The sequence below is a fragment of the Typopeltis vanoorti genome, chromosome 5 (genome assembly GCF_054136105.1).
Source record: "Typopeltis vanoorti isolate ZY-2024b chromosome 5, IOZ_Tvanoo_1.0, whole genome shotgun sequence".
NCBI lineage: Eukaryota > Metazoa > Arthropoda > Arachnida > Uropygi > Thelyphonidae > Typopeltis > Typopeltis vanoorti.
In genome coordinates this window covers 134,565,470-134,581,080 of record NC_143553.1, presented here as the reverse complement: position 1 = coordinate 134,581,080, position 15,611 = coordinate 134,565,470, and the positions used below count along the sequence as shown (strand labels likewise).

At 37.8% G+C, this 15,611-nt stretch overlaps 1 protein-coding gene across 2 annotated transcripts in view; it reads left to right on the top strand.

Moving 5' to 3' along the window:
• Window positions 1–2,927, top strand: part of LOC150106835 (leucine zipper putative tumor suppressor 2 homolog) — a 42,820-nt gene extending 39,893 nt beyond the window's left edge. For both annotated transcript variants that reach the window (XM_090392746.1, XM_090392747.1), the window contains one exon: window positions 491–2,927. In XM_090392746.1, coding sequence (XP_090248872.1) covers window positions 491–1,177 — 687 coding nt within the window. In that variant the 3' untranslated portion in view covers window positions 1,178–2,927. The remainder of the gene's footprint in view (window positions 1–490) is intronic.
• Window positions 2,928–15,611: the final 12,684 nt, after the last annotated feature.

Below are 15,611 nucleotides of genomic sequence, written 5' to 3'. Positions count from 1 at the left end.
CTTGCATCCTCTGCGCTAGGCCGCACGAAGATAGACTTGTAAGTTCGAGTCTAGTCACCGACTTGAACTTTTTCTAAGCTTTTCTTCGACCGGTTCGTTAGTCGATCTCTGGTACGGGCAATCAGGTTTTTTTCTCCAGGAAAACTCGGGTTTTTCATCCCACAAACTCAAGAAAATAGACCGTAGAACCCACATTATTTCACAGTAACATATCCTGTGAGGGTTAAGTACCAAGAGATGGCAGCACTTGTTTGCTGGTATCTTCATCGGTGGCTGCCTATAATTAGTGATAGACACGAGCTAGTTATTTCTGATTGGCTACCGGTGGCAATTGAACTGCTCACTCAGTCGCAAAAAAGCTGGATAGGGTTTAAAGGCCTCGCTTACTCCCTATGAGGAAATAAATAAAAGGCGTTAGCTTATGCTTATTGTTATTATTTATAATAATAATTTTTTTTTCTAATTTGTCTAATTTTCAATTTTATTTTAGATGCAGCAAGAGAAGAAGAAATTACAGACAGAATTGGAACAAACTCGCCAGGAAAAATCTGCGGCTGATGTGTTAGTACAACGGTTACAAGAAGAACTGGTCTTAGCTCGTTCCCAACTCGAAGAAACGGAATGGGCGCTGTGTCACAAATCGGGAGAGATATCATTGTTGAAGTCTCAACTGAAGGACTCTCAAGGGGGCGAAACATCTCGCGTCAATGAAATGTTATCTCTTAGAGCTCAGCTGAAGGAATGTCGGCAATTGGCCGAAGAAAAGGACAACAAAGTCGTCGAGCTTCAAGAACGAATGACCAAAATACAACAGGATGCTTATCATACCAAACAAGAACTAGAAGGCTTAGTGCAAAACTTACAATCACAAGGGCGAGAATATCTTGTCGAAAGAGATGACAGAAACAATTTAATCATCCATCTGAAACAAGAAGGAGAAAGGATGCGTCTGGACCTTGCCAGCGCACGCAGAGAATTGGAGATGACTCGTGAAGACATCGAAGAAGAAAGAGTTCAGTGGCTAGAAGAGAAAGAAAAAGTGATTCGCTATCAGAAACAACTACAGCTCAATTACGTACAGATGTACCGTAGGAACCGTGCATTGGAAGCCCAGATTCAGCAACTGACCCAGGGAACCACAACACCAGAAAAGAAAAATACCGAATTTCACTGCTAAACATCTAACAATGAAAACGGCAAAATAGTGAGCTGTGATGGAATGGATAAAGGGACTATTTAAAAAAAAAAAATGTCGTCAGGTGCTTATAATTTAGTCATATTATGTGTTAAAATATTGTGATGTCATCGTTGTGATTTTACTGGAGGTACAAAACATTCTTTTTTTCTAATTACTATAATAACTTCATAAATAAGTAGCTTATTCGTTTTTTTATAATACAAACATACTGGATAATTTCCTCCTTTCTAGGTAAATATAATTTGCATGATCGAGATCTTAACCGCTTTTGTAATCTAAACTTCAGTTTTAATATCTATTCTCTTCAATTGAAATGAGATACAATGTGGTGCCAAAAATTTTGAGGGCTTAAAGATTTATATTTTGACCTTGTTACTAAGTGCTTACTATTTTTTAAAATAGATATCAGATTATCCTTCGTTTACAAAGAATTTTAAAATTAGATTTAGAATTTGCAAACCGGTGAACGTATTTTTGCGTATTTTCTGCTTGTTAACCTAGTTTTGTAATTTTAAAATAGGAAATAAATTTCGGTCAATTAATTCAGATGTAAATTGGCTATTGTATTTTCTTTCGTGACTATTGTTTTAAAAAAAAAAAGTGGTTGGAATATGGGATCAATTGCTGTTGTCACTATTACACGGTGGATAGTTTATAAATGCTATTGTACACTTGGAGTGATAGTGGTGCCATCTGCTGGAACTCTAAAAGACTAATATTTACACAATACTTGCTTGATAGTTCATAGATTCTTGAATTTCCCCCACCCCTCCATTCTGTATTATTTTATTACATAATTCTGTGAATTTCTGCTTCTTACAAACCATTTTTACTACTTAAAATTTTAACTCTTGGACGTCTGCATACTTAGAATAACTAGCTTATCAAGTGTATAAAATGGTAGCCAAAACTTAGAAAAAAAATTATTTCTGAAATTCACTTACTAGTGCTATTTTTTATTTTTATTTCATTTATTTTTTTCGATGACTGATAAGTAGCAATATCTAAAATCCTACAATTCAACTATTTGTAAATATCAGTAATTTTCTGAAATATAGGTAAAATCATTATTCAACCATAATTACGAGTATTTGTATAATTTTCTCCTCTAGAGGCTTTGTATTTATTTGCTCATGTATGTACATATTTACTGAAGATCTATTAGTGTTCTAAAATATCTAATGTGAAATGTATGCTGCTTTGTTGGTATATTTGATGGTGTTTGTCATGTCATGTTTTAATGACCTGTCATCATATTACATTGTATATATATAGTTACAACACTGCTTCAGCAATAGTGTTTTTCACTGAAACAGGAAATACCTGTTTGAATAATTGAAAAAAAAAAAAACATTTTGGATGTGATTGTTATTTTATTTTTATTTTTTTAAAATCAATCGGAGGTCAGACTTTTGCAACTATAATTCTGGGGATTTACACTATATAAGCATATGAATTAAAAATGATAATAAAAAATATTGAATAAGTTTGATTAACTATGGCAGTCAGATGAATGTGAAGTATTTACACAAGTATGTGAATGTCTATTTAAAAAAAAAAAAGCATTTGAAGCTTATTGTGGTCTGAAAATATTATATATATGTGTGTATATATATATGTATATATATATATATACTTGCCATGTATTAAGCTATCAATTCAAATAGCCCTTACAGACAAAATGGATGTTTAAATGTAAAACAACAAGCTACCTCTGAATAAATTTAGTTTATTACAAGTACTGTATTTAATGGTTTTTAAAAACAAAAAAATTGTAGTTAAAGCCTCTGGGTTCATGTGCCAATACTAATAATGTAAAGATGCCAAGAAATTATATTCTTGGTTTAATCTTTTATTCAAGTTTAAGCAAACAAAATTTGCATGTGAAGTAACTTCATGACTCAGTAACTAGTACATAGAGGCTGATGACTTCACATCACTTGCCTTAATTATAAAGGATTAACCACGCTACCAGCCAAGACTTCTATAGACATCAAGGTTATCATGGATGCGAAGTGCATATTAAAATTGTAATACCATTGATATTACATTGAAATATATGATGGATACGAAGTGTACGAGGATGCGTATTTGATCCATAATGGCCAGTAAGGTGATTAAACCAAGAATATAATTTCTTGGCATCTTTAATTTATAGTATAACCAAGTGGAAAAACTTTCAAAATACTATAACATATTTGACTGAACAACTGCAGTGCATACTAAATATGCTATATATCATTGTTATTGCAAATTTGACTGAACAACTGCAGTGCATACTAAATATGTTATATATCATTGTTATTGCAAACATAAATGTAACACTTAAAATTTAGTCAACATAGAAAATATTAAACAAATTTCACTTGACTACTTAAAGGATACAGGTATTCTTCTAAAATTAAAGATGCAAATATTTCTTGTAAGAGAAAGTAAATTTAGTGTTGGTAATGTAGTATAACAGATAAACTTGGATATTTAATGAACTATTCTCGTGCCTATAGACGAGGAGGGTGGAGAAGAGCGATCGACCGTGAGATACGGTGATTAATACCCTTGGAGGGTAATGGATGTCAATGAAGTTCTAACTGAGGCTCGATTTGCTGTTACCCTCCTGCCATGATCAGAGCTTTAATAGCTCAATAACATCTTATTCTTACACTGTCCTGTACAGATAATGGGGAAGATGAAAAGCATTCTTGCTTCGCCCCTTTAAGCCAATCCTTATAAGGACTATAAGGTATCTGAATGGTTTGTAGATTGAGTGAACTGCAGTACGGATGTGCGTGATGATGGTAGCTCGCGTATATTAGTTTCACGTTTTGATTAGTGATATTTTTGGATTTTTGAATGATATATAGAGGTAAGCGTTCTTCGTTTTGTAAAATTTAATTTGCTATTGCTTCGCGCATTTAGCTAATCGCTCGATATTGCTGGCAGTCCTTTGCATCTGTGATATCCTCTACAGAATTTCTGCTGGCAGGTCTCTAGACCTGCGGGATTTCTACTTGCACTCCTATGCAAAATTCCCCAATCACCACCCACTAGATTTAACAACGAACAGAATAGACATGGATAACTTTAATGATCTTCTGAAGCATCTAAACAAAGATCAAGTACTAAAACTATTTAAATTATTACTTAAAAAATTCGGTATGGAATGGCCAGGTTTCCTAAACCTGTACACACAACCAGATGAACCCGAAGAAACCAGATGAACCCGAAGATATCGAGGATGAAGTTGAAGAGATCAACAACACGACCATCTCCCTACCTGAGAACCACAGTCAGGCAGACCTCACAGAAGAACACACGAATAAAAGACGCAGAATAAAAGATGATCATATGGAAAACGAAACACCCTCATAAACAGTGCCGGAAAAAAAGGAAAAGGTCCCCCCGGTAATTCTTCGTGAAAAAGAAAAATGGACCACAGTTGCACGAAACCTGAGAGAACATAACATCGATTACTCCTAGGCCAGAAACACCGATGAAGGAGTAAAAATTCAACAGTCGCAGACTACAGAGGGATAACAAAAATAATGGACAACAACAAGCTACAGTACCACACTTTTACACTAAGCAGCGAAAGAAATCTCAAGGTTGTACTCAGAGGTGTCACTGAAGGCATTACCTCCAAGGAGATCGCGGCAGACCTCACCCAGCAGGGTCTAACACCAATAACACCAATCAAAGTCAGCCAGATGCTCAGATCCAATAAACGACCGATGCCATTAGTATTAGTTGAGATCCAGAACATACAAAGACGAATTTACGACATAACCGCGGTCTGTGGACTTAAGATAACAACAGAACCACTCAGGAAAAGGGCATCAGCAGGGCAATGCCATCGTTGCCAAAAGTTTGGCCATGCCCAAAGACTATGCAAAGCTGAGTTCAGATGCCTGAAGTGTGGTAAGAAACATCGAACCATTACATGCATAAAACCAAGAATCACACTAGCCAACTGTGGAGGTCCCCACCCAGCAAACTACAAAGGATGCAACCACCACCCCAGAAATCACGGAACTACAAGACCCATCCAACCTCCCCCAATCTGGACCACTCAAAGCATCTCAGCTGCAAAGTTATCAAACCAACAAAACCCTATCCATAAAAGTCAGGAAAGGGCTCAACCTCCCACCAAGATCTATGCAGAAGCAGCCCACCCAATACAGAGAAATCAAATAGGCTCCAACATCACAGCAATACTGACTGCCTTGCTAGTCACAATGCTGCAGGAATTCAGCAGAACAAACCCAACTCCATCATCCTCCACAAAGAGATTCCCGCAAGGAATCCATTCCATACTGACAGCACTCAACAGTGAATAAAACAAAAGTAAAACCCAACTCACTTCTGATTGCAGCCTGGAATGCCAACGGCTTCTCCAGCAAAACACTAGAACTACAGTAATTTGCACTCAGATACAACCCTGACATAATAATAATCAACGAGACCCACCTGAGACCCTCTAACAACCCAAAAGTGAGAGGATACACAATGTATACCGAACCCATAGACTCAGCACCAGAGGGAGAGGCACTGCCATCTATATCAAACCGTACCTCCACCATAATGCCATATCCAACCCCAGACTACCAACCTGGAAATTACAGGAATAAGAGTCCACACAAGCAATGCAGGAAGCCTCAAGATCAAGATATATGCTGCCTACAACTCACCAAGCAAGCCTTTACTGACAGCAGACCTGGATGCTGTCCTTGGCACCACAGACCCCACCATCATAGCAGGAGACTTAAACGCCAAGCAAGCACACAGCCTGGTTCAGCATCACCAACAACAGAAGTAGATGCATGCTACTCAACACTTAACTCAGTTGTGGTAGCAGGACCCACTAAGCACACTCATTACAGCCCTCATGGCACATCAGATGTACTTGACATAGCTATCCTTAGAAACAGTTATCAATACCAACTAGAGACGATCAATGAACTATCATCTGACCACAACCCAATCCTGATCAAACTTGGCACGCAAGACCAACTGCCCCCCCCCCAGCACACCTTCATATCATGGGATAGGCTATCCAAAATCCTACCAGAATACATTGGCCCTGTACCCATCATCCACAAAAAAGAAGAAATAGATGAAGCAGTAAGCAATCTAACAAACCAAATCAAAAAAGCACTAGAAGCAGTCACCAAAACCAACCACCCAACCAGACAACTCCCAGAAAACATCATGGACCTCATCAGAACAAAAAACAAAGCCAGGAAAAGATACCGCAACACAAGAGCCCCACAGGGCAAGAAAACACTGAACAACTTGAACAACCAAGTCAGAAAAGCACTTCAAAACCACAGGAATCAGGATTGGGACAATAAACTGTAATCACTCAACCCAGAAGATCAAACAATATGGAAATTTCTGAAGATCCTGCACACCAAACACAACCCTCTACCCCCCATGCAAACTGCACATGGAAAACGGTGCACACTGATACAGACAACTCAGAAGCATAGCAGAAATAGAAAAACAATGCAGCCCATCATATGACAACATAAACATCACCCACATATATATAAAGTCCACCAGCAGGTCAAGCGTACCTTAAGACAGACCACAGACAAACCAGACAGCATCAACCCACTACTCCAATGGAAATAACCAACATCATAAAACATCTAAACAACAAAAAAGCTCCAGGTCCAGATGGAATTACAAACAGAATCATCAAACTACTTCCTCGAAAGGCTATTGTGCACCTGGTTAACATCACCAAAGCAATACTGAGGATACAACACTTGCCCACTGCATGGAAAACAGCCGACATCATATCAATAAAAAAGCCAGGAAACAATCCGCAACTACCACAAAGCTACTGTCCGATAAGCCTGCTTTCCAACCTAGGAAAGATTGCTGAAAAAAATTATCCTCTCGAGACTACAAGAAAAATCAGACCAATTAGGAATAATTCCAAACAAACAATTTGGCTTCCACCATGTACACAGCACAGTGCAACAAATACACAGACTAGTGGAGCATATCACTCAAGGATACAACTGGAACCTTCACACAGCTACAGTCTTTCTGGATATTGCCAAGGCCTTTGACAAGGTATGGCATCAAGGATTACTCTACAAACTCATTCAGGCCAACATTCCAACAAACCTTACCCATCTAATAAAATCATACCTCACTGACAGATCCATGCAGATAAAAATAAATGGCACCATCTCAACTAGGTGCCAAATCCTGGCAGGAGTACCACAGGGATCCATGTTGGCTCCTTTTCACAATCTACATGGCCGACATTCCACAGAACCTGAGGACTACCATCACAGTCCTATATGCTGATTACACGACCATAATGACAAGATCTCTCCGTCCACACATGGCGATCTGTTGTCTCCAGGACATCATCACAAAGCTAGAGAAATGGTTCTCAGACTGGAGGATACAAGTAAGCCCCGTCAAAAACTCAGCTATACTATTCACCAGACACAAAGCCTTCATCCAAGATGACATTCAACCCCTCAGAAAAAAGATACCATGGCAGACAGAAACCAAATACCTTGGAGTACAGCTAGACAAAAAGCTAAATTTCAACAGCCACATCAAGCTCATAGGCACAAGGACATCCAGAACCATAGCCCAACTCTATCCCCTGAACTGCAACAGCAAATTGGATACATGCAACAAGCTGTTACTATATCAGATGGTAATACGACCAGTAATCACATATGCATCCCCCAGCATGGAGTCGCACATCCAAATCTAACATCCTGAAACTACAGAGGATACAAAACAAATGCCTGTGGATGATCTTGGACGCTCCATGGTTTGTCAGAAACACGCAGATCCACAGAGAAACCGGAACCCCAGACATCTATTCTCTCCTTCATGACCATGCGGAAAAGTTCTTCAGCAAGGCACACTCTCATCCCAACCCACTAATCAGACAAGCTTCCAGTTATAGTGAACATGACTATCACAAACATCACAAACATAAAAGACCCAAGGCAATCCTGCTCTCAGCAGAACAGAGCTAACTCCATAGTTCACATAGTGCGAATATAATGCTCCCCCCCCATCAAGCTTCTTGACACAAAGGGGAAAACAAAAAGCATTTTATGCTTCACCCAGCAAGCTAGTAACGTTGCTGTTGGTATCACTTTCGGGGTCTGGCTCTCACTGATGCACCCTAGCATGGAAGGGAACCCTTTCCCTCAGATATGAGCGACTCTAGTTGGAGACAGGTCTCTGAGTGGTGGTGGTGGTGGGGGGGTGGAGTCTGCCATTGGGCAGAGCCACTGCTAAGGGTTCCTCTTTGTGGCAGGGTGGGCATGTCACTGAGTGGAATCACATATGAGTAGAATAATCCTTTGGATTGTTTGCATCTGCTGAGATTAGAGTGATCTGGGAGATTGCCTGAGATTTTGGAGACTTCCCTTTACTTATATAGTGAAACTGGTCTGGGTAATAGCCCTTCCCATAATGCATAGTATTATACATGTCTGTATTGATATGTGCTTTGCATTATGGGATACTAAGGCAAGGGACGTGAAGTCATTAGCTTCTATATACGAATTGCCCAGTCCTGATTTTATTTCAGGTGCAAACTTTGCTTACACTTGGATAGAGGATTAAACCAAGAATATAATTTCTTGGCATCTTTAATTTATGGTTCCAGAGTAGTCAATCCCATAAACTCAAGAAAACTGACTGCAGAACCCACATTATTTCAGACAGTAACATATCCTCTTAGGGTTAGGTACCAAGAGATGGCAGCACTTGCTTGCTTGCCTCTTCATCGGTGCATCTATAATTAGTGATAGACATGGGCCAGCTATCTCTGATTGGCTACCAGTGGAGACTGAACTGGATAGGGTTTAAAGATCTCACCTACTCCCGACAAAGGAATAAAAGGCATTAGCTTATTAAAGAGTAGTCAATCTCATAGCTATATTAAAAGATGTTTATAAGAATGCAGTTGCAGCAGTTAGAATAGGTGATGATTTGGGGAAATGGTTTAAAACTAGCAGAGGTACTAGACGGGGGGGGGGGGGACCCAATATCACCATGAATTTTCATCACACATTTAGAAAGAGCAATGGATAAAATGAAGGAAGATGCAAAAGGAATATCAGTGCATGGGATGAGAATTAACAATCTGAGGTTTGCAGATGATATTGTTATTATTGAAAAAGGCAAAAGAGAACTACAAAAAACATTGAAACTGTTAAATTAGGAAGGGAAAAGATTTGGACTTGTCATGAACTTGGAAAAAACAAAGACAATGGTAAACATACAAACTTATTGTTTTAATACTGACCATATTGTAATGCGTACAAACATCTTACATTCTTTGCATACCAGTTTCGCTAGCAAACTGTCTAGCTTTTCTTTTTCAAGGTGTTGATGGAAAAGCATAAAAATACTAGTAAATGCAAATTGAAAGGAACGTAAAAACATTGTAAACAATCTAGTAGCTAAGGTTACACGTCGCGTGACAGATGAGAAGACTTATTGTTCTTATTCATTATCACGCATGAGTGCTTGTTGTAAATGCATAATGTGATTACTGGCTAGCTGTAGTTCAGATGGATTTAGGGAAAGGATCAGGTTTTTCCACAAACTGTTCAGAATAGTACCTTGATTTCTGTTGAGGTTTCCGCCAGTTATTAACACTATTGTGGCTTCTTTGAATAAACGATGTCTGTAGTCATCATCCAAATATGGCATGGAACTGTTTTGCCACTCTATTGTGTGGTTAGATGTAAAGAAATGATGTGCTAAGCCAGAAGAAAACTTCTGTTGTGGTTTACATTACCATGTTCTTTTTGTCTGATCTCAAAATACCGTGAAGTTTGTCCAATGTAGGCAAGACCACAGGAGCAAGGAATGTAATATACTCCTAGATATTTGTAGAATGGTACCTTATTTTTTGGGGATCCTAAAACCTATCTGATGCTAGTGGTTGGTTTGAAGACAAACATTTAGAGATCAGACAAAAAGAACATGTTGGTGATGTAAACCACAACAGAAGTATTTCTTCCAGCTTAGCATATCATTTTGTTCATGATGATGATCTCTGGCATGGGCAAGTGGTTTTTTCCTCCAATAAACTTGGATTATTGGAGGAAAATCCAATAAACTTGGATTTTTCATCCCCTAAACTCAAGAAAATCAACCATATAGCTCACACTATTTCAGACAATAAATATAGTGCGAGGATTAGGGACTACGAGATGGCAGCCCTTGTCATCCCAACTCTCTTCACTGGATGCTATGTATAATAAGTGATAGCATTAGGCTATCTCTGATTGGCTACCAGTGGAGACTGAACTGTCCCCTAATTCTCCAAAGTTAGATATGACTAAAAATGGCCTCGTCTACTCCCTATAGGGAAATTAAAGGTATCAGCAGATTTAAATAGTAGTTCTAGTTGAAAGCCCTGATGCACCTTCATTTTCATTGAGTTGATGAAATAAATAAGAAAAAATAATATGCAAATAAAAATAATAAATTCTGGCTGTAGTTGGTGGGTTGAGTGGTGAAGGAGTTGTAGAGTAGGTGCTCTCCCTCGATGAGTCTTTGGACTCCCTGGAGGTGTCAAGTAGTAATAATAATAATAGATGGCATTGGTGTAGATGATGATGATGGCAGTTGCAGTTCGTTGTAGTTGATGGATTAGGTGGTGGCTTAATCCATCAATCTATGGAAACAGAGAGCTGTAGAGTAAGTACCCTCCCTCGATGAGGCTTTGGACTCCCTGAAGGTGTCATGTAATAATAATAATAAGAATGAAAGGATAGAATTCCTTTAACTAATCTTTTTTTTTTTTTTTTTCTTTTGAAGAGAGCTGGTAACCAGTCTCCATTTTCAGCCTTTGCTGGTAGTGAGCCCAAGCTATCATAATCTTTTCTGAAGGAGTATAGTACATATAGTACATATGGTGTATATTTTGGTTATACAGCTAATAATAATAATAATAAAATAAGTCACACTGCTCATAAAATATGTTGTAGTGCCTCCATAGCACAATTAGCAATTAACAGAAGGTAGGGACAACCTTTTGATGATGATGAGAGGAATCTTTATGTGAATTTTCTCCTGATAACTCAGGTTTTTTTTCAGCCTGCATATAGAGAAAACAGCCAGAGAACACATGCAGTTAACAAACAAAAATACAATTCTGGAGCATTAGATGGCATAGTAAGTAGATAGTTGATTAGTGTGCACATAGTGCACACTAATCAATTACATGGAGTCCTTGGACTCCATGTAGTTGCAATGGAGTCCAACTACATGGCAATGGAGTCCAAGTACATTACTACATTAGTTGGCAATGGAGTCCAACTACATGGAGTCCTTGGACTCCATGTAGTGCCACATAACGATAAAATAAATATAAATAAATCCACTAACAGCTTTTATTTTCCAAAGGGAGTAGGAAAGGAATAATAATAATAATAACAACAGAAGCCTGTGGATATCTGGTTAGTAGTATGATGACTAATCTGATGGTTGTAATAAAAGCAGTGAATGTGTCATAACTGACAAAGCTGAATGTGAAAAAGCTTTGGAACAGTACTGTTTAAAGAAATAATGGACTATAGACCATACATAACAACTAAATGGCACTGGCTCTTAGAGAAAGTGTAGGAATTATTATTGACAAATTAATGAGGATTAAAATTTAATTTATACTTTTTTTTTTTTTTGCATTTACATTCAGACAAGATGCTAATCATTCAGGCTGTGGAATTACAGCAGAAGAAACTAAGGCTTACAGTTGGAATTGCAGCCAAAACAACTAAGGCTTACAGTTAGAAATGCAGTCGAAGCAATCCAGTGTAAGACTCATTACTCCTGAAATGTCTTGAAAACATTTCATGTTTTGTTTCTAGTGCAAGGTTTCTGGAGTATGATGCCCATGTATTATGGCTGTTGCTTGTGTTCTAGCCAGTTTGACTGTTTTGTCAGATGAAAAAGCTCAACTTCTTAGGCTGGGAAACTTTGCCACCTTGTATGGACCTCTAAGGTTATGGAAAATAACTTTGGAGGGAGACTCAAAGTGTGACTGTTATCTGGAAATGATATGAGTTTTAAGCTTTTTTTTTTTTTTGGACTTTCAGTTTCAAATAAGTTGATAATTTGAATGCTACCATTTCTAGCTGTAGCATAGACAGAAAATGAAGTAGAAGATTTCAATGAGAGTTCTTTAAACCATACACTTTATTTTGAATTAGAAGAGCAGTGACACAATTCTTGTCAAAGGCTTAGATAAGAGGTAATAATTTGAAGAGTGAAATTGGAAATACATTCTTAAGTGCCTAGAAGTATTTTAGTGATTTGTTCAGCACAGATGCAAATAATAATCCATCTAAGAAAAGGAAGTAGAGTTATCACAGTTATCACTTGGCACTCCTATAATGCCAGGACAACCAAAAGACAAGCATGGATGAGACAAGTATTGTCAGGTGAGAGAAGAAATTGTTATATTCTTGTTTTATATTTTATATATTGTTTGTGGTCTGTGTGACTATGTGACTGCCTTATTGTTATATCTCTAACTGTCTTTACTTTAACTTTACAGTTAACATAAATTTTTTTGTATCAATTAATATCAGATATTCGTTTTTGCCGACAAATTTGTATTGATTAAAGACTGTGCCAGCCGGCAACTAAATTTTGATACATTATCCAAGAATACTTAAAGAAAATGTAGGGATCATGAGGCATGCAGTCGTGGTCCCGATTCTCATACCACTATTGGTTTTCCCCTTAATGCACGGTACGTAAGTTTTCAAACGGTAGCTCAATCCACAGAAAGGATGACAAATTCATTTGATTGTATATAAAGAAACACATTCATTATGGCACAAAGACAAGTATACATGTTAATCAAATCCTTAATCTTAAAAGAGTCTGGGTTCCCTTTACTCAATTAATCACATCCAAAGCTTCTATGTTATAGTCCCTTACTTGACATAAATTTCTCACTTCTATACGTACATCTATTCTCAGACTCTTATAACTAAGTTACCTAATATTATCACACATGTAATATTGCATATATACACAAGACAACTCAATAATTCTGACATGAACTTCTCTAGGGTAATACTTCTTATTCTTACTTAATCCTCCCTTCAAAAATTTTAGCTAACATTTAATTACATTCTGACCATATAATATTACTGTTCCTAAATCACACAAACAGTTCGGGCCTCGGCCTCCTGTTCGCCTGGAGCGTAATATGCTTTCTTCTCAACCGCAGACAAAAGTGTCCAAATCGCAGACTGTTCTTATAGCACCACACGGAAATAGCACGTTTCCTTAACTTCTTCTTCCTTACTCCACAGTTACTTTAATCCAACATTTAACATAAGAAAATCTTACACTTATCGTTCTTGCCTTGCTATTCCTTTGTTTCCATACGAACCAAAAACACTCATACACAGATTTGAACACTGACGTTGATCTCATCAGTGGGTCTTTCTTCTTATGGATCTGAATACATTGTAGTTGCAGCCTTGGCCCACGTAGCATACATAGCAAGGGGGGGGATTCTTGCTGCACGTGGTGGCAAGCTCTACACAGCTCTCCGACAGGAACTTAGGTGCCGACGAAACCCAGAGACAAGAGACAAGAGAGCGATTCGAATCCCTGCCGAAACCTTTATACCTCAAAACAGCTCCCTCACTTGGCGGTGTTGTCACGCATACGGCAACTGCCGATTGGACGCCGTGGCCACGGACTGTTTTTACATGGCTTAAAACATGCTCTAGCTTATACATATTTACTTGGCAATTTATACATGATTATATATTCTTATTCATTTACAACTATTCTCTATTAAACTCATGGGTTATTTTAACACTGTTCAGAGCTTACACACTTGGATATTTACATGTTCTTGGGACATTAGTCGGTACATTTCCTCCGGAGGCATAAGCATGTCCTTATCCACTCCTTCTGAGATAACTTAATGGGTGGGGAAAAAAAAAGGCGACTCATCATTTTTTTCCGACACAACAAAATCAACACTAAGGTGTGATATGAACTGCACTGGGATCAAACAACATTAACAGAATACAGAAATAACAGAAAGATCCCTCATGAGGAAGAGATGAAGAATGTTTGAGGGTGGTTAAGATTATATGCCATTCTGGTATGGATATGAACAACTGATGAGAGACTGTTGGTGATAGCAGATTTTCCGACATCTCTACCTGCTGGATTGGTGTTATTTCAAAAGGAATGTCTGTTGGAGTTGTGAAAATTCAAATCTCCAAGGAATATGAGTTCATTAAGAAAGATGGACTGGGAGAAATTAACATTTAAAGAAAGGAAATAAAAAAAAAGTTTAGAATGGTTGGCAGTATTGAGCAAAAGACAATGAATTTGAGAGAATGCAGCAGGGAGCTTCTCATTCAAAGATTGCAAACAAGAGACTCTAAGTTGGACACTACCTCGAACATGGAATAATTAACAAACATATGCACAAATGTCATCTTTGAGATGAAAACAGACAAAGGGTGTATAATTAATTTGTCCAGCTTGGCTGACCAAGTAGTTATCATACTTGCTCTTCAACCCTTAAGGTTCGAATCCTGCTCTGGGCAAGGATATTTGCAGATGTCTTTAGGTGTGAGATTAATTTTATTGTAAGACTACCACTTGCCTCATTAGTGTGGGCCTGAAATGTCTTGAAAATAATGTTCCATGTTTTGTATCTAGTGAAAGGTTTATGGATTATTAAACTGCAGTTCAGCATACTCCCAACTATGGTAGCTTAAATATTGGTTCGAGCATTTTATACTTCAAATGTTTATACTAGTTAGTTGCAAATCATGCCTTCTTTCTTGGCCATCACTTTTAGACCAGACTTTTCGTGACAAAGTGGAATATGAATATCTTTGCGATGCTTGAGAAAATTTGTATAATGACTTACACTTGTCATTCCCCCTCTCCATTCTTTTTTTTTAAATACATTATAGCATATACATTTTACTACAATTATTGTTTTCATTATTAAGTGCACACAAACAATATAGCAGCACCTGTTTTAAGAAAACATTATAACTAGGTAGTGTATATATTTTGATTTTAGTTTTTAACTAAATAAAGGTATGTCTAAACCCAAGAATATTTCACAATTGAAATTCTATTATTATTAACATCTGACCCATGGAGTTGGAGCTCATTGTGGGGGGTACACACACACTATTGCACACAGTGCTTATCCAACTGTGCCTTAAACTGATTCAATGTGTCTACATTCACAACACACTCAGTCAATGCATTCCACTCACCAACCCCTCTCCATGCAAAGAACCTGCTCCTCGCTCCTCTACTCACACTCTCTTTATACAGTTTCCAGCGATGGCTTCTTGTTCTACCCCCTCTCCCATTCTATGAAAAATCTCTTTCATGTCCA